The sequence below is a fragment of the Thunnus maccoyii genome, chromosome 12 (genome assembly GCF_910596095.1).
Source record: "Thunnus maccoyii chromosome 12, fThuMac1.1, whole genome shotgun sequence".
Lineage (NCBI taxonomy): Eukaryota > Metazoa > Chordata > Actinopteri > Scombriformes > Scombridae > Thunnus > Thunnus maccoyii.
Window position 1 is genome coordinate 1,374,076 of NC_056544.1, and position 24,434 is coordinate 1,398,509.

A 24,434-nucleotide genomic window follows, 5' to 3' on the forward strand; every position below is an offset into this window, starting at 1 on the left:
GGTTATAGGTAAAATAGGTTGTCAAACTTATCTGACTACTTACAGACATCACTGTATATCCGTGTTGTAATTACCACCTGTGGCCAGTATAATAATGCAAGAGCATGTTGGATAATATTGGTGTTTGCAGGGGGGCTGCAATTACACCCCCCACATTAGTATGAACCCTTGGAATCAGAATGGCTACATGATTACAGTTGCATAGTGGGTAATGTAGGCACCAGGTTTTGACGATGAAGAATAATGTGTGGAATAAAAAAGACGATATAGCTGGTTCTGGTGCATCGATTTTGATTTTTTGAATGATAAGAAAAAAACAATAACTGAGCTGGCTTAAGTTAAATCCTTGTGTTTGATTGGATTTTGTTGTGGAATAGAATTAGTTCAAAGTAGCAGATTTTATCGTTCTTCTGATCTTTGACTGCATTGTTATCCTCTTGAAGCTGTTGACTTTGCTCCGTCATCTGTAACTAAAGAAACATAAAGACAGGTCTTCTCTGGTGTTTAGGTCTATCTTATAAATCTCTGACACAGCATACAGTTGATAAACGCTCAGTGTGAGCAGAGCTGCTGCTGAGATGCTCACAAGCCTCCTTAACCTCCTGGTCTGCTGATAGTGATCACAGGACAGGCTGACATACACTATGATACATGTATACACACACACACACACACACACACACACACACACACACACACACACACACACACACAGGGTGATCCCAGTCAATCCCAACTCATCCCTCTGAAGCAGCATCAGTGTTTTGAGGTCATCACTTACTTAAGTTTAATGAATTGTACTCATTTGGTTTCGTTCCAAGTCTGATGATCAGAATAGAGCTGCATATCCTCCAAACTTCATGGGTAACTGTGTAATTTGCTTCCTGGAATGTCTCAGGTTTGATGGCCAGTTTAACATATAAAGACTGTTCCTCTCCTCTTCCCTGGGACTCTCTGGGAATCTCAAGAGGGATTTAGTCCTGCAGCTCTGTATTCTTTGTTGTCCCTCTTCTGCACAGGTCTGCAAAATACAGATAGTACAAAAAAAAACATTTATACTGTACAAGTCTGGAAAAAGACAGTGTTTTCCTCTCACATATACTGTGTATCATATATAGGAGACAGGTCAGAGAGTGTGGATTCACAATTGAATGCTTCACTTCTCTATTTCATCAGAGTAAAAACAGCGATAAGATAGTAACCCTCGGGAGTGAGGTTCCTTGTACGGGTACGGCGGATGCCACTGGGCATGCGCAAAATGTGGTTCCGTTTACAGAGCTTCGCTAGCTTGTTGTGCTACATATCACAACCTGTTGACTTTGTACTACATTATAAATTTCTCAAAGACCTGCATTACAGTCAACAGGTTGTGATATGTAGCACAACAAGCTAGCAAAGCTCTGTAAACGGAACCACGTTCCCACACATGGAGTGGTGGGTTATACATGGAACATGTCACCCAGTGCAGCGGTGTGACTCACTGATGTGTTTTTAATAGTTTTGGACAATCCAGGGATAAGATATATCAGACTTTGGATTCACACACAATACTTGTAAGTAGATCAGTTCATTGTTGGTTTGCACATGAGATTTGTTGACAATAACAAAAATGTAGAAAATAACCCTCATTAGAGTCCAGCCGGCTACTTTATTATATTAATTTTTGATTCTAATAAAACAGGTTGTGATTCACTATGCATATACATTTATGACCACTAGCCTCTGCTTGAAAACAATGCAAGCATGATGATAGAGAAACATGCCTATCTGTCTGTATCAGTCCTGCCCACACATGCAATCTTCTCACTCTACTCACTGTTGGAAAGAAAACAAATAAGCATATTTCCCAAAACATCAGCTGTTCCTTAGTAAAATTCTGGACTGAGAGAAGAGTAGGTGATCCCCTTGATTTGCCTGAAAACATGAAGTGACCACACTGGAAAGTAGGAGCTTTTCAACTGACAAGCAACAATATGCAGACTATGTCGGAGCGGGATATAGAATATGAGGGAGGGAAGACAAATGGCATGGATAAATATCAGACATTCTGTCACTGAGGAGTTCCCTGAGCGCACTGCTGTGGCTCTCCACCGCAGATGACCCTGTGCTCTAGCAGTGGGCGGCTGTCTGAGCGTATGTAGGAGTGATATGAGGAAAGACAGGTTCAACAAGGCCACAGTAAACACGCTGTACCCCATAAATGATGCACTTGCCTCTGGGCCAATCAGCAACAAATACGTTACCTTGTTTTGACGTATAATTATAGCATCCCCCCGAGCTAATCAGAGTCGTGTTGGGAAACATCAGTTCCCCCGGCTCTAACAATCCAGCCTAAACCCACTCAGTGTTGTCTGACGTTCTCTGTGTTACAGGCACAAGAATCACAGAAGCTATGTCACTGGGGGCCAGTCAGTGCACTTTAGAAAATGGCAAAATACTGATAAACTCTAATGAGTGCTGTTTTATACATACAGACAAACTGATATATTCTAATCGTGTACAAGTAACAGTGCTTGTTACACGTGACTCTCTCATGCCCTTAAAACAAACTTTTAAGGGTTGTCTGTGTTATGTCTGTGTCATATCCTTTCCACCCTGTTTCAACTGTGAATGATACAAAATCTATGCGAGTGAAATCTCCACCAGTTGCTCAGTGCATCGGTTGTGCTTGAAAAAATGGAGGAAGAGTAAGGAGTGGAATGAATGTGGCAACACTGGGAAGGGAAAGTTTAGCCAAAATGTCTATTAATCCTCACAGTGCTGTAGACTATATGAGATGGTTAAGTTGAAATATATTGCCCAGTCTTCCAACATAAAATTACCCCTGATTTTTAAAATGTAATACCTTGAAAAAAGTCATTGTCTTTGTTTGTCTTTGCCAATAGGGTAACAGATCCATGAGTTTGGAGGCTTAAACACTGCACAGAGGTTTATAATACAATGAGATGATTTTACAATTCTGGAAACAGAATGGAAACAGCAAATATCTTCTGTTTTGACAGGCAGAATTACACCACTCACATTACAAAGTCATCTGCCAATAGTGTGTGCTTGCAGGTATCTGATTGTCCAATGATCTGATTGTCTGATTGGCCAACACAGTGGTCTTACTGAAGTGAATGAGGTTGTTGTATTTTCTTCATGCTGTGCAGATGTTGGTCTGAACATGGTTTTGATACAGGAGAATGAACACTAATGTGCTGAAGGTTGCTCACTGTAACAAAACATATTTACATTATTTAACCCTGGTTTCATCATGAAGGACAGCAACTAACTGACTAACTGGTACATGTATAAAGTAATGTTCCTGTCATTATACACAATTTTGTGATAATTGGAGAGCTGAAAAGCCAGAGGTCATGTGAAGTGATATCTGCTCAGCCTCTCACAGCGTGTCTGTGACATGCTGCTGAAGGAGGAGTTTGACTAAGTCCATGCTTTATGTTCTCAGGGCTGTCCTGATAACATGACGTGTTTACAAAACGCTTAATTACACACTATCACTGTGGTGCCAGCTATTATTATTAATTATCATTGGAGGTTTATGTCAGTTAGGAGGTCTGATTCTGTCTAACTCTGGCACTAGTCTCACAGATAAGATGCTGACATAAACTGCGTCCTGCATGTTCTCTGGCTGTCCACTGCCTTCTGTTTATCTCACATACATGTGAACAGTAGGGTATGACCCACTGACAGTCTAATTAGTCTCATGGAATGTTGTGTTCATTCCCTCATGTTACTTTCCACATGCAGATAGTGTGCATGCTTAATGGCTGACAGTGTAGATTCCTGTGCATAACGTCATTTCTGTAGAAATCCATTAGTATGAGTGTTGGTTTTGGTCAGAAACATTTTGAACAATACATCAGAATCTTCCTCAAATACTTAATTAATCACAATAGAGGGCTGGAAACTGTTTGTAGTGTTTCAATGGTTTTGTTATTATTGAACTTGTATGGAGGCTACAGAGAGTGTGTGTGCTGGGAGAGAGATGCAGCTTTAAAGCTGAAGTGAAAGACAGTCAGAGCAGAGTCAGAGTTGGAAGCAGATCTAGTTGTTGTGAGGGTTCTGTGTTAACTCAGTCTGTGCTGGAACAATCATCTGATTGACAGTCTGCTCTCCTTGTGTAACTGGTCTGGATGTTACACTGCAGGCTTTATTTCATATTTGATTTTCACACTCGTGGCAGTTTATGTGTTATGACAGGCCCTTTTGAAGTAAACAGATGAATTTGCATGTCACAAACTCAGTCATACAAGCTGTAGCTGAGCAGCTACATGAGGATTGACTGTGTTCATGCTGAGGTAAGTCACAAACAGGAGAGCATCTTTCTAAGTATTTAGAACATTTGACAGAGCTGTGTGTGTTCTGTGGTTTGGATCAGGAGCTGCACTGCACCGACCAAACTCGCAACTATGAAATATACAATTTAAAAAAAAACTGTAATAGTTTCTGGTTCTGGGTGTGCAACCTCAATAATGACTACCTATACTAAATTATGTCAACTTTGGCACTCACTTTAGTTAGACTGATTTAAATCATTTCATTCAATATTGATCTAGACAAAGTGATTGTACAGCTGGTTCTGTAGACAACAAATGCTGATGAATTTCAGAAGTTTGTTATTGTTAAATGATAAACTGTTTTTTCCAGAAAAAAACATCTGTACTCAACATAGTGGGACTGATAGTGATAGCAGATTTAAGTGTGGTTGGATGTGCAGTAGAAAACTGCTCTCTGATAGAAAGTTGTAGAAATTTGTGTTGCATGATTAAGGAAAAAGGCAAACCTGATTATATTTAGGATTGAAGCTCATCAAAAGCAAATCCAGTATCAAATCCACTCACTGAGTCTGAATACTATTAAATTGCTTATCAACTCCAACATATACAAATAATACACTAAAAAACTACTAATAGTACAAATAACTAAACTAAAACTGAGCTGAGAGATTCATTTCAGATCTGTATTCATTGATGTTAGATGAATGCAGAAATGCTGCAGTTGTGAACAATAGAGCTGTCGCTTTTTATTTGAAATTTGAAACTACCAAAATAAATTTTTTGTAATTTGTTTCAATTCAAAGTTGTGCAGCTAGTGTGTGTGTTGCAGTCACATACAGAGCTGTTGTGGTTTTTTCCTCACTATCAGATGTAATGAAGGTAGAGCCACATTCTCACGTTGACTGACATGTTTGTGTTTCTGGATGACTTAACATCTGTGTGTTGATTCTGAATAAAATGTTGTGACTGGCCACAAATGTACCTTATTACACATAATATATAATTGTGCATGCATACCTACCCTACTACAGGTTGTATTAATGAAGCACATTTTTTATAATGAAAGTAAGTACAACATAAAACAGACAGGGTCTGTAAAACTGAATTCAATGACCTCTAACTCACTACACTAAAATATCTGTCTCATTTAATTCAGTCATCTTTCGAGTCATATATACTGTATATATTTTGGATTGTTCATCAGAACTTCTGTAAGAGAAAGAAGAGCTTCAGAGCATACATGTCTTTTTGGTTTTAAACCAAATTTGAGGGTTAATATATTACACTGCACTGTAACTTTTATTCTCTTGTTTTATTATTCCCTTTCGGCTTCTTTTTATCTCCAAATTTAACACTTCTTAATTGTTTTTATATGTCTTTTTACTTATGTTGCTTTTATATTCTGTTTCGATGCCTTTTATGCTCTATGTTAAGCACTTTCAATTGCCTTGTTGTTGAAATGTGCTATACAAATAAAGTTGCCTCGCCTTTTCACTTAAGCTTGGAATAAATGGAGCAGAGTGAATGCCAAATACAATTAGACTCAATCATTCTGTGCTGTTGAGTCACATTTGTGTTGTGATGATTATGATTAATAGAGGGAAGTAAAAGGAAAAGAGAGAGAATGTCAGAGGCAAAACTTTAGAAAGACCTAGCTAAGGGGGACAAGTTTGTACTATACACCACATATTATACCAATGTCAAACTGACTCTTTATGATCCACTGCTGTGCTTTCACTCAATTTCTAATATCAGTTAGTATAAAACAAGTGTTGTTACATAAATGAGACTTGGATTAGAGTGCACTGAGATGTTACATTAAAGTGTGTGCAGTCAGTCCATTTCATACAATCCAAACTTTTTCTGTCTGGACGTAGATGTAAAAAAAACAAAAAAAAAAACATTTTATTCTCCTTGTTTGAGGTAAATAAAGACATAGAAAAATATTCTCCATCTTGCCATTCACACATTGGATGTTGACTGGTTTACATTTGTTTTTAGCTGAGTTTAATGCCTTAACATTATCTGGGTCTGGTGCAATATGACCAGTGTTGTGCAAGTAACTTGTAAATGTAATAATTTACACATTACATATTACTCCCTAAAACTAGTTTCATTACTCATTACTTTACTTTCATTAGACAGCTGTCAGCTTTATCAAAGTTGCTTTTAAGCTTTTAAGCTTCAAAGCCTCCACAGTCACATGTTCCATCTTCTGTGATTAACACGTGTAGAAGAAGAAGAAAAGGAGACGTTGTGGTTTAACAAGCAGCCAGTCGACAGTTTGGAGGTATTTACTGACCATCAGTAGCAAGTTTAACATTAGCGGCAGTGACTGCATGAAGTTTCACCCTCTCAGTGAAGCTGCTTTGTTCTCACAGTCTCCAGCTGAACTAAAACAGCTGATTCCTGAATGTAGCCTTACCAGTGGCTGGACCAGACTGTCCACTGAACGCACAGAGACCAAACTGATATCAACCCTCCAGCAAAATACCAGAAAGACAGCAAAGATGTCCTCCCCCTAATTGTCCAAGTAACGGAGCCTTATTGGGATTAGTAACTGTAATGTGATTACTGATTTTCAAATCATAATCCCTTACACTACTGTTGCTGGAGAAAACATGACTGTAATCAGTGAAACAGTAATACATGACTGCCCAACACTGATAAAGCTGAGGATGTTGAAAACAGTGCAGTTTTATACCAAGCTACAGGACTGACTTCCTCTGTGCATCATCAAGAGATTACATTTTGCTCTTCCTTCACTGTCTTTTATGAGGTATGGCTCCAGTCTGCCTTGTTGAAAACATTATATACTGTAGACTTGCCTCATGCAGAGCCAGTGAGGTTGATAAAAGTTAGAATTTTATCATGAAAGAAGTTCATGAAGTCATTACTACTGAGAGCTATAGGAATACATGGATCAGTAGAGTTATGACTCTTTGTCAGCCTGACTAAAGTGCTGAAAAGGAACCTAGGGCTGTTTTTATTCTCCTCTATTAATGCTGAGTAATAGGCGGCTCTGGCATTACAGAGGGCCTTCCTATATGTTTTAAGACTATCTTGCCAGACTAAGCAAGGTTCTTCTAGTTTGGTGGAACGCCAAATTTCCGAGATGTTTGCTTTAATTTGCAGGTTTAGGAGTTATACCAGGGGGCTAACCTCTTATGTTTTATTATTTTCCTTTTTAAAAAGGCGATGGAGTGAGTCTGAGTCTGGAGTGAGCCTGTGGCACTATCATAACTATGTGTTCATCTGTGTTCTTGGACAGTTTCATGTATGCTGGGTTGTATTTTGAGTATTGTGTTTTATATTTTAGCCCTGGTTTTCTGCTCAGTCTTTGTTGGATCCTCTGTTCTGTTATGTGGAATTTGCTCTGTTCCGTTCAGCCCGTTCAGTTGTGTCTTGTATCAGTTCTGCTCAGCTCAGCCAGCGTTTGTTTTTTGCCTGCCCAGTCTCAGAAATGAAGAAGGTTTTCCTCAGCCCTGCTTTTTAGTCTCTGCATTTGAGTCCACCTGTTCTGCTAATTATCAACCGCTACTGCTGCACTACTACTTAACAATAACACATAGCCATTTATATAAAATATTGATTAATGCAGCTTTAAAATGGAAACTTAACTGGAAATTAAACTAGTTCAAGTAAAGACAACAAACACCTTCACAAGTACAACAGTTCAGATTAGAAGAATAACACTCAATTATATAAAATCTTATTAAAAAAACATTTTATAGGCTTCTATAAAAACTATAAATAACTAAACTATACAACCAGTAAAACATTAAATGTAGTGTGGTGTGCAACCTGGGCAAGCCTGTTATGAGCATTAAATGAACCACCACTGACTAATCTTTATTTACCCTTTCTGTGTGTATAATTAAATCTACAGTAAAGCTTTTTTTCAGCCATAATTTATGTCAGCAGATTGAGCTGGAATCAAAAACATCTTTTCAAAACTTATCTTTGTCATTTCTGTACCACAGTGTCTTATCGACCTGTGTACTGTCAATGTACTGTACAGTATCTGTCAGTTAAAATCTGTATTGGTCGGACTTTAAAATGCAGTTTGGTTTCAAATAAAAGCTGTGTATATTTCTGTTTTGTAATGAAAATGATTCTCATATAACAGTGGGTGTCCGGCATTAACATCCCGCTGATTTGTGTTCTCAGTGTCCTGGTGCAGCAACATCTCTTTCAGTTTGATCAGCTTTTATTATCGCTTTTTTACCGTGTTTTTGTTTGTTTTTGCCAGATATCCAAAGAGGTGTTGTATGGTAGCCACAGTCCAGTCCACACCCTGTCATCATCCAGCCGCAGCACCCTGCACAGCCTGCAGGGTTCAATGTCCCCACCCATGGTCCGCTCCATGCCCTCCTCTCCCTCCAGGATGGCCTATGGCGGGGGGAGCACACGAGGGGCAGCAGCTATGGTGGATCCTGGCAGCGCCACATTACCACGGGAACGGTTGTCAGGGGCGGGGCGAACCAGCACCCTCTGTACCAGCAGCAGTGCCATTCTGGAGAGGAGAGATGTCAAGCCTGGTAAGATACCTGCAGGGTCAAATCTCAACGCACACACACACACACACACACACACACACACACACACACTCTAATTAAATTAATTCAACACAAGTAATTTATGAGAGTCATAAATTAAATGAACTGAAATAATGCCAGCAGTCATATAGTAAATGCTGCTCCAGTTCCTACACCTGTTGTTATGCATCAAACCACCAAACATTTGTCACATATCTAGAGGACCGAAGTCAGAGGAGACCATGGGCCCTGTTCACACCTGGCACTAACATGTGTCTCGGGTGATCCGATCACAGGCGGACAGCTCTAAGTACAGGTGTGAGCGCACCCAAGACGCATTGAGATCTGTTCATTCAGACCACATTCGGAGGTGGTCTGGGCTAAATGTGGGCACATTGATTTAGTAGTGAAGGACCGCCCACTCAACTGACTCCTCTATTTTGCTGCAGACTAGGCAAGGGAAGTGCATTGCAGCCTCCTGGTCCAAAGCTGTGTTCAACTTGTTTGATAACAGGATAAAGAAATCCATTATTTTGTTTTTCCGTTTTTCTTGTGAATTAAAAAAATGTAGTCCACCTCCTGTTTGTCCTGTTCTCCTAACCCTTTGTCTTCTTCAAATCAGCGATTGGAATAGAAATGAAACCAAAACCAGACAATAACTTGTTTTTCGCTTGTCTGTCTCAAAACATTTTTCAGAAGCTAAATGTTGCTGGATAGTTTCCTCTGCCCCGTCTAGTTGATAATTGCAGTTTTTAGTTTTGCTGCGCTGCTTGACATAATGATCTCAGGATTTATCAGGAGGACGGCTGCTTTACTCCAAACAGTTTCACCGGCTGAACCTGGACTGTGTGTGTGTGTGTGTGTAACAGCTGACTTTTTTGATGTGTAGAAGAAATCAGAACATTAATTAACATTAGATCCAGACCGATCCTGTTGGCATGTCAGAGATTTAAATAATCAATGAAGTTATGCTGCTGTGCCCTGTGCGTAAATGCACACAGCGATCTCCCCTCAGCTTTGTCTCTCCATTGAGAAACGCTATGTATATATATATATATATATATATATTGTAGCGTCCGCCAGGACGTGTTCAAATAACAGGCAACTGATCGGCACTGTACCGTTTATTTAGCTGAACAGGATGGGTTACTGTTGGCCGTAACCACGCCAAAAAAACAACAACAATAATGTAACTCGAACTCACAGAACTGTAGCTGCTGTCACTCGCACCTCTCGCTCTCTCACTCACTCTCCTCCTCGCGCACGCGCACACACACACTCACATCCCTGCCCCTCCCCTACTCACGCCCTCTTAACATGTGGCTACCAACAAACGCTTAACAGTACAAGAACATTAACAGGGTCGCTACAATATATATATATATTGTCTGTAAAGTAATATATAGATATACACAGTCTTTTAAATAAAGATATTTGCAGAGATGATCATGTTTGCTCTCATTCAAGATTGCTTTTAGTTTTGCTACTCCAACAACCTTTGAAAACCCAAATTATGGTACTCTTGGGGCTTTTTAGTAACAGGATTTTAAATCTCTGTGTTTTTAAATGTACTTGTTTTGAATTTACTCACTTTTACTATAATGTATTCAGTGGTGGACAAAGTATACAACTACATTACTTGAGTCAAAGTACAGATACTCCTGGTCAAACATTACTCCAATACAAGTGAAAGTTGTTCAGTCAAAAATGACTTGCCTGTAGAACCTGTAGAATAAAAAGCTTATAGAAAATACTACAAAGCTTATAGAAATGTCTGTAGAAACATAATTGAATCGACAAAAGACAGCCATTGTTGTTTTCCCAGTTACACTCCTCTAGCTTTATAATTGCTCAACAGCATTTCAAAAATCTGAAACATGGACTTCAGGGTGCTCTGGTGAGGAATCGTCATCTTCATCTGCCATAGCCATGTATATCACCGCCAATTGAATTTGAACTGTTTAAAAAGCACTTGACTGACAGCATAGGAGAAGTTTACTGTGATTGGTTGTTCTCCTGTGACAGACACAGCATATGGCCTATCACATTTTAGAAGAGGCAGGAAAATTCATCTACTGACTTCAAAGCTTTGCTTCAAAGTAATGATTAACAGGAACCTTCATAGAAATGTTGTGGAGTCAAAAGTACAATATTTGTCTGTCAAATGTTGTGGAGTAAAAGTCATACATTTCCAAAAAATGTAATATTCAAGTAAAGTACAGATACTTGAAAAATGTACGTAAGTACAATACTCAAGTAAATGTACTTGGTTACTGTCCACTCCTGTATGTATTACAGTCTTTTAACAATTGGTTACCTGCACGGTCCAATACTGAGCACACATCTTCAAAACTCTTCACACAATCAACACAACAGCAACAATTATGGACCAAACTGTGACACATTTGTATTGCTTTCGCACAAAAGGTATTCAGTGACTACAGCCTTCAACTGTCCTGAATACTTTTCTCACTCAAACAAAAATAAGCAACAAAACTCTGTGGATCTGCAGCACATTTTATACATTTACATCCTCACTACCAAACTCTTCAGTTTATGTTCAAACACTAATATGTATTCATATGGATCATAAACACTGAAATACATCTATATTCAACCAAAAAACAAGACGTACTGTCAGAAATAAAGCCCACTGAAAGCTTTCCTGCTGCATTTCTATGACTGGTTCTTGTAGATACACTGTAGTACGTTCTATAGAGAGCTACACATCTGACTGTATTTACACAATATACTAATTTCTGACACTATCAACCATTAAAAAACTACATATACACATTAAAAGAGTGATGTAACTTAATTGATAGCCATAAAAAGATCATGTCCTACCTGTTGATAGTGTTTTATCTCTATGAGTTGTTGTGTTTGTGTCTGCTGGAAGGATTTGTTTTTGTGTGTAAAATGAGCTGCTGTGTCCAGTAGTGTGTTGGTAGAGTTGAAGATATATGGACTAAGTGTTGAACCATGCATGGAACCAATCATAAAAACTGTAATTTCTTAGCATTTTTTATAATTCTTCTTTTTATGGTACATTATTAATTATTGATTATATTTGTTTTTATATGTCCTGCTGTTTTTACCATGTTCCAACCTATAATACTGTTCTTCACTATGCCACATGTTTTTTGGAATATGTAGTCATGTGCATAGTTAATTTATATAGTCACGTCTCACTTGAAAATTAGATCTTAGTCTATTAATCGCAGATTTTACATATTAAATAAAGGTTATTTATATATTTGACTGAAGAAGATAAAGAACCAGAAAGATGTCACAAGGACAGTGAAATTAAATAACAAGCCTTTATCTGTGTATCTATCTTATGTGACGTGCGTGTGTGTGTGTGTGTATGTGTCAGATGAGGATGTTGGCAGCAGTAAGAGCATGGCCCTGGTGGTGCGTGGTGAAGGAAGATCACATTACCCAGACTCCTACTGCTCCTCCCTCCAGGATGGAGGAGGAGGTCGCCTCAGCATCACTGCCTCCCAGTGCAGCGCTCCCCCCTCCCTCACTGCTGACATGGTGGATGCTGGAGTCGCAGGGATACCTGGGGGACTGCAGCAGTTCCGGGCCTCCATTAAACCCCTGATGGGATATGGGGAGAGCATGGAGCACCAGACCCTCTCCCTCCACAGGTACACACGCTGATTTAAAACCCAAATACACATACATATATAATGCCTTTCTTCAAAACCAGTCACATAACCCAGACCAGCTGTAGTTGTACTTAAAGAGGTTGACACAGGTCATGAACCTGCATCAGCCTGCTACCATAGCAACTGCAGTATATTACTGTAACTCTTCTAATATTGCTTTTCTTTTTTGTCAAACAAGGGCAATATGGATCAAATCAATATCATGATATCAATAAGAATATGTTCTCTGATATCGATACATGCAAAGTTATACAAAACCATATAAAATACATACAAATGATGCTCAGTGAATAAACAGTTTCATTGTTATGTAATGTATCAGACAAACTCTTCACACATTACACAAATATCCCCTCCAGACATGTTTTAAGACATGTAAAAATATTCTGCTTTGACAAATAATATTTGACTGATTTGGAAAATGACATCTTTTTCTTCTCCCTCATGTAAATATCTAGAATCTATGAATATGCCAATATATATATCTTTTTTTGTTATACCATGTTCTGGGTGAATGATTGTCCAGCAGGTGTGTGTTAAAACCTTTTATTGCACACGTAGTTTGGCTCAAGTTTAATCACCGTTCTAAATTCATCCGCTACCCAACCTGTAACCATCGCAACATTAGAGCACAACTGTCAAAACCTACTCATTATGAAGTTTTAACGAATGGGACACAGCAGAGGAAAAAGAAATGAAGAACAAAAAGAAAGAAACCAAGCAACAAATGGCACAAGGAACTGACACCTGATGAGCTTAAAGGGATAGAGGAAGAGAAGGATGAGATTAATACAAACAAGACAACAAAATGGGCAGTTAATATACTGAGAAACTTTCTCTACCAAACACAAAAGAACACTAATTTGAAGACATATTCTGCGGTTATGCTTAAAGACACCTTATGTGAATTTTATGCCTTGGTTCAGGCTGGCAGTGAGTGCAGTGTGGCAAGTTGTCATGACAATGGTAAACTCTTGCTTCATAACCTTTTGATTTTGAGAGCAAAACTTTCACCAGAACTTTGTGAATGTTTTTATTTTATATTGTTGGCAGATGACCATGGTATAAGCAGGATAATCAACTTGTAGGTGTGCGTTAAACGGTTTAAAGGCATAACATGGAGGTGAAGAAGTGGAGGGTGGTTCTTCACCTACATGTTGTGCCTTTAAACCATTTAACGTACACCTACTCGTTGGTTATCCCTTAGATATTAAGTCCATTCTAAGTCTATGTGCACTGGAGGCATAGATATAAAACACTAGATGTGACGTGGCATAGTGACTTGCCATTCTGAGATGGAACCATATGGCAGCCACCTTACCTGGGTCCAGTTATAAACTTGCTGTAATTGGAACCTATAGTGAAAGAGGCTTATGTTGTATTTATGATCATTTTATTTTTCTACCAATACCATTTTTTATTCAAAGTAATGAGCATAAGACAACTATGCCTGTCTAGACCGAACCAAAAAAACATAGATTCTGGTAGAATTTTGATTATTACAGCTCTAAGAGAACAAATCATGCTTTCAATCATGAAGATGATCACATAATTGTGCACTTATATTGCAGACAATGAATTTAATTTTTCAATTTTGCCTTAACTTAAAAAGAAGAACTGTCTTTGGTATTCTTAATGGCTAATATACTACATTAAGCAATATCTTTTATGTAGAAATCGTGAATAAAATTCAGTATTGCGGCCTATATTGGCAGGCAGTCACAATCAGAAACACAAGAGAATCACACCTATTGTAATATATTATTATATTTATTAATGTCATAAATTGTACATAAGGCTAGAAATATTTCTCTCTCTCTCTCTCTGTCACACACACACACACACACTAACTCACTGGCAAATACTTCCTGTTTCGCTGTTTTTTTGTGTGTTGTGTTTGTTTTTTTGTCGGTCAACCAGCATGGGTTTTGTTTTGATGGTGAGTGTTAAGTAGTTAAGTTGCCTTTTTTGAAAGATATTAACATGCCTTCATATATAAAATTTGCTCCTCTGAGAATTGTCACCTTATTGTGGTGGAGAGGTTTGGTGTCCCTGTAACCCCGGGAGCTGTGTTGTTTTGGGCTGTAACCCCTGGTAGGGTCTCCCAAGGCAATTGGTCCCACATGAGGGTCCAGACCATGAATGATTCATAGACCTCAATGAAGCAGCATTTCAGGCATGTGGGAACCAAGCCCACCCTCCTGGAACCTGAAGAAATAATGGAGCTGATAAAGACAGGGGTCAGGTGCATTGCCAAAAGGGTAGCAGGCAGGGGCAGGGACCTGGACATGCTGATCCCAGGCATCATGAACTGGTTCTAGGGACATGGAATGTCTCCTCCCTAGTGGGGAAGGAGCCAGAGCTAGTGCAGGAGGTGGAGTGGTACTGATTAGATAAAGTTGGGCTTGCCTTTATGCACAGCACAAGGTCTGGACCAAAGTCCTGGAGAAGGGCTGGGCTCTCTTCTTTTCCGGAGTTGCCCAGGATGAGAGTTGCCAGGTGGGTGTGTTGATACTCCCAAGTCTGGTTTTAAATTTTAAGCAAATGCATTATTTAAGAGCATCTAAGAAAGTTTTATGTTTAAGTGTCATGTGTTTGCCTTTGCCATTTTTAATGGTTCTTGAAAGATATTTGGTGAACCAGTTATTGATATATTAGTTTGTTTATGTGTTGAAGTGGTAATTCTTGGGAGATGATTAAATGTGAGATGGTAAATGGTTTTGCAAATTAATTTTTGCTCTCTCTGCTCCACATTGAACCTTGCATTTTAGTGGCCATGTGTCCTACATTTTATGCTGGTTGACTTTTCCAACAAATGTTCACACTTTGTTTTGTACTGTTAATGATGAAATAAAATCTCAAATTCAAAGGTTCTATGAAAATCTACTAAATTTTTCTTTCAGTCTGCTTGAGGTCATTTTGGGTTGTTTAAATGTATTGTGTGTGCTTATTTTTGCTCAGAAACGATCTTTTAGCTTAAATTAATGTTGTCCATCACATTGCAATGTAAAAAACAATCCGCTAAATTTTCATTTTTCCAGATTTTCATTCTGGATCACCGCTGAAAACTGTAAAAAGATTCTGTTTCGGCTTTGTTATAACTTATCTGTTTAGCAAACAGATCAATGCTGTTGAGAGCAAGCAATCACCAATGACTTTGACTTAGAACTCAGCTAGTCAGTTACTACCGTTATTACTGTTATTACTGTGTATTACCGGCTATAACTGCAGTAGTAGTGCAATATAAGCAGCATAATAGAATAGGTTCTTAACAGTCAAATTGCATTTGTCCTTATCTAAAAGAATGCAATGAGATTTTTGTAGATACAATAGAGGAAGAGTGTGGGCTCATGCATGTACAAGTATGTGTTTTAAGGAGTTTCTGTTTAAGTGTGCAATGGAAATGTATACAGTAAGCTGCTACACAGAATTGATCACTGCTGACTGATGACTGCAGTAGGGGAAAAATCAGTAAAACAAGTGGCACTAATTGATAGGAGATCAAGAGAGCTGGTGAGTGATAACACTCATCTTCAATAACACATCAGACAATAAAAACACATCAGTGACTGTAGTAACTGCAGCATGACATGTGATTTTTTTTAACTTTGGAAGGCTTTTTTGATTCAATCCCTGATCTTTTTGTTATGCTAGCATCAGGGTATTTCCCACATATAACTCTTCTCTCGTGGGAAGAATGCAGGATTGCATTAATCAACTAATATTCAAGTTCATGAGCAGAAAACATTTTGCTAGTAGTGTTTTTCCATGTGGGGACCCACCATAGTGACAAACTGTGTATTAATTCATCTGTTGTTCCATCTGTTTTTCTACCAGACAGAAAAGCAGAAAGTATGGTGACAGCCAGCTTCCTCCATTGGGAACCAAAACCCCGCCCTCCTCCCCTCACAGAGTGAATGAAGTCAGGATGATTGACGGACAGATCATTGGAGGGGTGGGCCTGGTGTGTCCGGAGAGGATGTCACCGATTCGTCGGTCCGTGCGGCGGGACAGTAATGGGGCCACGGTAGAGATGGTAAACAGAAGCAGAGGAAGCGGCTCATCATCCTCTACCTCGTCTGTGTTTGTGGAATGCCCTCTGGGACAACCTGAAAGACTGTTTCAGGATCACATGTCTCCCAGCAACAGCCAAAGGTGAGTAGAGACAAAGTAATCATCTTACTTCATTCAAAGCACTTTTTAGGTGTTTTCTTAATGAAGAAAGGGCCCACTGATTCTCCCAGTGATGATAACAGCAATCTTACAGGTCATTGCATGATTGGTTGGTTTGTAGTCATGGATCATAGCAGCACTCATGTGGTGAGAACTTGATCCTCAATTTCTGACATTGTCAGAATTTAGAAGCAGGTTGTCTTTGGTCTCTAAAGGTCTTCACTGGCCAGCGGTGAGCATGTCTCACAGTGCGATCTATCTCTTTTTGACTGATGATCAAAGATTTCATGAAATTTCTCTAACTATTGTCAACTTTTGTCTGTGACAGCCCAAAATTATACAGTGCATCTTCAAACAATCAAGCATGACCTTAGCTTCAGCTATGCCAAGAATTTCCCAAATTGCTATTTCTGGATGAATTTTTTTGCAACACAAAGGCAACATTTTTGCCTTTTTTGCCAGAATTGTGGACGTTGCAGTTATGTGATAGGCGTCTAACCTAATGGGGCCCCCCAAATTTTTTGATTTAACATTGTCTGTCATATGTTTCAGTTTTAGAGTGTGAAAAAGCTCTTGTAATGACTCTTTATACTAAACATTAAATGTAACAGGCAAGAAAAAATCTGCTGATTGAAAGTAAGTGGAATGGTGGTACTGGTGGTTGTTCTTACAAAAGTACTTACAATTCATGCATAAAATGCAGCACAAAGTGCTTAACATAAAAGCAAATAGTCACAACATGTATGACTAAACAACAAAAAACAAGGAAAATAAAAAAATGAGATAAAATTAGTTGAAATGACAGGATGAAACAAGATGAAACAGCTGCCAGGTATAAACACTTCAGGAGAAAGCAATGGTAAAAAGATGTGTCTTAAGATTTCATTTGAAAGTGTCGACAGATTTAGAGCCTCTTAGACCCTCAGTTAGACTGTTCCAGAGTTTTGGGGCATAATTAACAAAGTCTACCTCTCCAAGCCTTTTAGTTCTGACCTCAGGAACAATTAAGAGGTTTGAGCCAGAGGATCTAAGGGACCTAGCGGACACATACATCTTGTGTATCCATGCCAGATACTTTGACATCAATAATTACTGTATTGTTAATTTTAACTGGAGAGAAGTACTGCATTTACTACTATTTGAGTGACTGTGTTTTACTGCGAGGGTGTCATTTTTTCAATTGTGACAAAGCTACATTTGAGCAGAAGCAGTAGCTGTTAGCCCACTATCATATTAGGATGCATGCACACTGGGAAGCTGTTGTGATGGTCACATACTGTATATTTATATGTTGCAGTGAGAGAATGAAAGCCATGGAGGAGCAGATAGCCAGTCTAGCAGGACTGGTGCACCATGCTCTGTCTATGGGATCAGATACTCCAGGAGTTAAGGACCCTGTCAGGTCTGTAACATCTTCCTTTCTCATCTTAAGCCAATGGCAACTTAAAGCTCCAGCAGTTTTGCCCATCATTCCGGCTGGTTATAAAAACATTCCACTCACCAACAAGATTTCTGATCATTTGGTACACAGTAGCATTGCTGGAATGAGTCAGGAAAGCAACAATGCAATGAGACAGACCCCCAGCAGGGCTGGGTATTAAACCTCTACTTTCTTAGAACTGACTATAAATTGGTGTCAGATTGTAAGTTTTATTCTTTGACCAGATATTGTATAATCAGAAAACATTGCTGATTTTAAACAGTATTCTATTCAGAAAGTACAGTGCAAGAAATGTACAAAGTTATTTTACTGCAGCTTGTATTAAGACAACATTAAAAACTGATGCACTGGGAAGTTGGCATATTTTGTTAAAGGTCCCCTCCAGAAATGTTTTGAATAATAATTTGTGTCCAGTATGTTTTTTAAAAATTCTTAAAATGACATCTCCTCCTTCTCCCTCATTAAAAATCCTGAATCTATGAATGGAGGAGTTTAAATGAAAAATAAGGGTTTGTCAAAAAACATGTTGATGACAAAAGTGTTATTTTGGTATCAGTACAGACTCAAGTATCATACTGGCACCCGTATCCAAACTGAAATTTAAGAAAACACACCCAAACTGTACACACACAGAATGGAAATCAGATATTTTATACAATAATTAGAGAATAAATGATTAAATGATTTCTGCTTTTGGTTGAAAGTTTCTGTTTTCCGAGTATGTCAGTGGGTCCAAGTGTTAGTGAGAGCTGACTGTATGAGATGAACTGGACCTTAAACACTTTCAGTACTGATGTCAAGAGGTGATAAGAGACACTGTAGCTATGAATCTGGATTAGTCATTTCCTGTAGGCAAAATACTATTCCAATGTTACACCAGAACTGAAATCATGTGTAAGTAGAAGCTATCACACTGTTTTTGTTTTGTTATGTAGTCCCTCTGAGTTATTCAGGATTATAACATGTACCTGCTCTGACAAAAATACATTGTCATACAAAATAGTAAGACTTAAAAGTTCTGTATGCACATTCATTTCATGCCTGTATAACTCCTGGCTAGACAAGGCTTGTTGGATATATTTACTAACCAGCTGTGTGTTTTTGTAGTGAGAATGGCGGACGGAAACTCAAAAGCAGACCTGGTGAGTTTTCTTTTTTCATGAGTATATTAGCCAATAGGACATGACCAATTGAGTACTTTACTCTTCACCAGCTAAGATGCCAGCTCAGCATAGTAATACTGAATTATTTGGAAATCATTAGTATCTTCTAGATACACACAATAAATATAATATTTCTGATGTATGTAAAAATGTTTTTCTGAAGGATAAGCTTGGCAATTTTCTACATTTTTCTTATTGTCAACAAACCTCACGTGCAGAGCCAAACCAACAATGACCAAAGCATTCTGTGTGTATCTGACGTCTAACATATTTTATTCCTCTGTGCCATAGACCTCTGTTGTTGTCCAGAAACTATTAAAAACATGTCAGTGGGCCACACCGCTGCACTGGGTGGCATTTTCCTTCACTGCAAAGAAACGGCTCCAAATACTAATAACAGGGGTCATGTTTTCAGTCTCATGAGAATAGTTCTGTGTAAGGCAGACACCACTGAGCATGCACAGGAACTAACCTGTTGTGCTACATATCATAAGCTCTTGACTTTGTAGTTTTTTACCATGTACGATGTACTGTGCAAAGTTGTGACATGTAGCAACCAGTGCAGCAGTGTGGCTCATTGATGTGTTTGTAATAGTTTTAAACAACAGAAGTCTACGGCACAGAGGAATAAGATATATCAGGCTTTGATACACACACAATACTCGTAAGTAGATCAGTCCATTGTTGGTTTGGTTCTGCACATTAGATTTGTTGACAATAAGAAAAATATAGAAAATTTAAAAAAGCCTTATCCTTTAAAGGAGATTTTTTAATATTCAAAACATAATGACTGTTACCTTTCTTTGACCTTTAGGTGTGCTGTCTGAGTCCCAGAACCTGACTGCTTTGATTGACAGCTCCAGCCCCGCCCTACTGGCTCTTGAGGCCATGCCCTCTGACGGTGGGCTGCAGCAGAGCTTGGTTTTAGCTAAGAGAAATGTGTCTGAGCTGCGACTGCAACTCAACCAACTCCGACAGTTACAGGTAACTGATCCGTCAACTGCTCAGTTCGCTCAGTTTTTCATTATAACAAGACTATTTTCTTGTTTTAACGCGGTCATTTTCATATTATTTATATTAACAAGATATCTTTAATGTTGTAATGACATTTTTCTCATTATTGCTACACATAACAAGAGACCTCTCTTGTTATAGCAGCAACATTTTTATCTTATGTCATTAACTTTTTCATTATTACACTAGATAGATGCATAGATAGATAGATAGATAGATAGATAGATAGATAGATAGCATCAGCATTGTATTAAATAACAGAATAAACAGTATACATGGTACTATGACATAATATAATATAATATGCCATTATGTTATAACAAGAAAAAGTACATAATAATACAGTGGTTTATTAAAATATATATATATATATATATATATATATATATACAGTGCTGCATGAAAATTTGTGAACGCATTTTCTGTATTTCTGCATAAATATGACCTAAAACATGATCAGATATTTAGACAAGTCCTAAAACTAGACAAAGTGAACCCAATTAAATGAATAAGACAAAACCAAACATTTCTGGTAACTGTTTATCAGCTCTGCACATCGGCTTGGAGGAATTTTAGCCCATTCATCCTTACAGAACAGTCTCAACTCAGGGATGTTGTGGGCTTCTTTGCATGAACTACATGCTTCTGGTCCTTCCACAGCATTTCTTTAGGATTAAGGTCAGGACTTTGACTCAGCCATTCCAAAACATTATCTCTCTTCTGCTTTAACCATTCTTTGGTTGAACGACTTGTCGTTTAGTGTCGTCATCTTACTGCATGACCCACTTTCTGTTGAGCTTCAGTTCACAGACAGATACCTTGACATTTTCCTGTAGAATTTGCTGATACAACTCAGAACTCATAGCTCCATCAATGATTGCAAGCTGTCCTGGTTCAGAGACAAAGCAGCCCAAACCATGATACTATCACCAACTTGTATCACAGATAGGATAAGGTTCTTATGCTGGAATGCAGTGTTTGCTCATTGCCAAACATAACGCTATTCATTCAAGCCAAAAAGTTCAATTTTGGTCTCATCCATCCACAGAACATTGTTCTAATCACCTTCTGGCTTATCCATGTGGTCTTGAGCGAACCGTAGACTGCAGCAATGTTCTGTTTGGAGAGAAGTGTCTTTTTTCCTTGCAACTCTGCCATGCACACCATTGATGTTCAATGTTCTCCTGATGGTGGACTCATTAACATTGACTGTAGCCACTGCAAGAGAGACCTTTAGTTTCCTAGACATTACCCTGGGGTCCGTTGTGGCCTCCCAGACTATTGCACGCCTACTCTTGGTGTGATCTTTGTTGTTCCACCACTCCTGGAGAGGGCAACAATGGTGTTGAATGTCCTCCATTTGTAATAAATAAATGAACAAGTGTAAGGTTTTTGTCTCGTTTGTTTAACTAATGTCTTTTTATCTAGTTTTAGGACTTGAATGGAAATCTGATCACGTTTTAGGTCATATTTATGCAGAAATAGAGCAAATTCTAAAGGGTTCACAAACTTTCAAGCAGCACTGTATATATCAGTGTGGCAGATTCAGAGTAAATCCTTGTCTCTGTCTCTGCATGTATGTGATCAATCATGTGATCACCTGAAAGCTGCTCTTAAGGTTAGTTCCTATACTTCACTGTAGGATTAGTTGCAAGTGCATGAAATAAAACTTAATCTAACGATATAAACTAGTCATTTTTGGTAACTGATGTAGGCTACAATGTCTTGTCTTCTCTTTAGGCACTGACTAGATTGTGTTTCATTTTAACAACATATGGAAATTTCTTTTTATTATGTTACCTTTGAGCAAATGTCTGAACAGACAGCATTGCTACAGAAAGGTCAGGGGATGACCAAAAAATCTATGACCCATCCTTTGGGGACCATAAAAATAATGATATGTAACTGATCAACAATATGTACACCAAATGTTTTAACCTGTAATTGTTGAAATATCTTGGATCAAAGGGTTGGCGGGACAGACAAACCAACCAGCTCTGGCTGTAAGCTTCAAGACAAGCTAAGAAAAAAGTATCATTGTTGTATCCTAATTTCTGAGTCCATTGTGTTCCAGCTGTCAAGCCAGGAGGCCGTGGGTTCAATGCTGCGGATGGCAGGTCAGGAGCTGGTGGTGTTAATGTGCGATCGGTTGGCTCAGTCTGAGGAGGCAGCATACAGATGGAGAGCTGAGATGGAGGAGGAGAGGATCCACTACCTGGCTACAGAGGAGAGAATCCTCACACAGCTCAGGTAATACAGTTTCTACTGCTGTCTGAATTCAGTTGTTGTTGTTTTGCCTGGCTTAGTCAGAAAAAAAGAATCATACCAACATTTAAAATGTTACTAAAGGTTTTACTGTATTTTTAATGTCCGACAAAACAAAGGTGATAGTGAAGTAAATACTATATATGTTGTCACCACATGGAATCCTATACTGTAGGCCTAAATTTCAAAATAAGAGTTGATGTTCACATCAATGCATCAGTATTTCCAACAAATCTGAAAGTAAGTGACAGGTTGCGAAATCCTCCATTTCCCTGAAATGTTGAGATATTTTTTTTTGTTATGACAACACTATTTTAGTACATCTAGGATCAGGTCTGACTGTCTTTGGGTCCCTTTTGGATATTGTCTCTTTGGTTGTCAAGTTGGTTACCAGTAGGTTTTCCACAAGTCCGTTTTGTACTGGGACCAAATATTTCACACAGTACAAAGCTTTCATCCCAGCTATTTTGGGAATGCATTTGAAAACATCCGTTCCATGTAAATATAGGATGCCAGCAGTAAAATGTGCTTGAAGTTAGAGCACAGATTGGACCGTCCATTAGTGTGTGATTGTGATTGTGTATTTTTGGAAGTGGTGATTTAGCCTTTTCAACATTGGCACATTTGCACTGACATCATGCCTGTAATGATAGGATTGCAGCTGAAGTCAAATCATTGGTAGCACGCAAGACACAGCACAGCAACATCTTTAGGCCCAGAGAAAATGTGAAGAAACATATTGTTAAGAATAGAGTCAGGGTAGAGGGAAATGATTTGATCTGCTATGATGTGAGTTTCCAGAGAGATCAGGACTCATTCTCATATTAGCATGAGAATCAGTTGGTTCATAGCACAGTGGAAGCCTGGCATTTATCAAACACAATGAGTAGGAGTTACTGGCTCTTCATTCAGAATATAATACAATTATCTCTCAGCACAGCAATACAAATCACATACAGTACATCACTAGCAAAATGCCAACACATCAAGAAAGAATTAACTTCATTAGTGCACTTTTCCACAGGAAATGATGGGATAATAAATAAATAAATGTTTAATATCTATTGAGAGCTGAAGTGTTGGCTTCTTTGTGTTTTTGTATGAAGAACATCTTTCAGCACTCTTACTGAAATGCTGAAACATAACACTGAGGTTCTCTGACCATATTGAAGCTCATCAGAGTTGTAGTTGTTGAATAATAACAAAATACTGGTTTTATCTTGATTTAAATTATGAAATGCACAGATTTTACCGTTCAATACAATTGTATATAACCATTTGTCTTAGAATGTGGTAAACCTCATTATCATGTTTCAGCTTATTAGATAGATGCACAGATTTGATCATAAAGAGATACTCCAATGATTGAGTTAAACACTTTCCAGTGGTCAAAATCAAAGCAGCTATTGTGATACATAGATATTCTGACCTCTAGTTTCTAGTATGGGTCAAATTTCAAACACACTGGTTCCTACATTTCCTATAATGCAACTCGGTAGCATCTTTCATTATACGGCCCCTGCCTCTTGAATGCTAACTTCTTTCAAACCACACACCTCAAGTTTGTAATGCTGGCTTTATAAATTTTAAGTCTAACCCTGATGACATCACCATGACATCGTCAGGGTTATTTTCATGCTTGACAAAGCTCCCCTAGAGACACAGAGGACATTATATTATTTCACAAGCTGACTAGCGCTACTCATTATGAGCAAACTTCATGTTCTTTTGTTCTTTTATTTACTTTATGTTACTAAAGACGGCGGGCAACATGCATATTTATATATCTAGAGTTACATCCTGGTAACCAGTTCTATTTTGCTTTGTCTCGTCACTGAATATGAGACAGTGTTTAAACTATGTTTAGCAGTGTTGTTTCATTC

At 38.4% G+C, this 24,434-nt stretch overlaps 1 protein-coding gene and 1 long non-coding RNA gene across 7 annotated transcripts in view; both read left to right on the plus strand.

Annotated features, from left to right (window-relative positions):
- LOC121909468 overlaps nt 1-24,434 on the plus strand; it is a 567,936-nt gene that overhangs the window by 269,412 nt on the left and 274,090 nt on the right. The window lies entirely within an intron of this gene.
- si:ch211-207d6.2 (sickle tail protein homolog) overlaps nt 1-24,434 on the plus strand; it is a 112,993-nt gene that overhangs the window by 63,852 nt on the left and 24,707 nt on the right. For all 6 annotated transcript variants that reach the window (XM_042429993.1, XM_042429997.1, XM_042429994.1 and 3 more), the window contains exons 6-12: nt 8,536-8,824; nt 12,198-12,474; nt 16,333-16,650; nt 17,966-18,070; nt 19,217-19,251; nt 20,087-20,256; nt 22,361-22,536. In XM_042429993.1, coding sequence (XP_042285927.1) covers nt 8,536-8,824; nt 12,198-12,474; nt 16,333-16,650; nt 17,966-18,070; nt 19,217-19,251; nt 20,087-20,256; nt 22,361-22,536 — 1,370 coding nt within the window. The remainder of the gene's footprint in view (nt 1-8,535; nt 8,825-12,197; nt 12,475-16,332; nt 16,651-17,965; nt 18,071-19,216; nt 19,252-20,086; nt 20,257-22,360; nt 22,537-24,434) is intronic.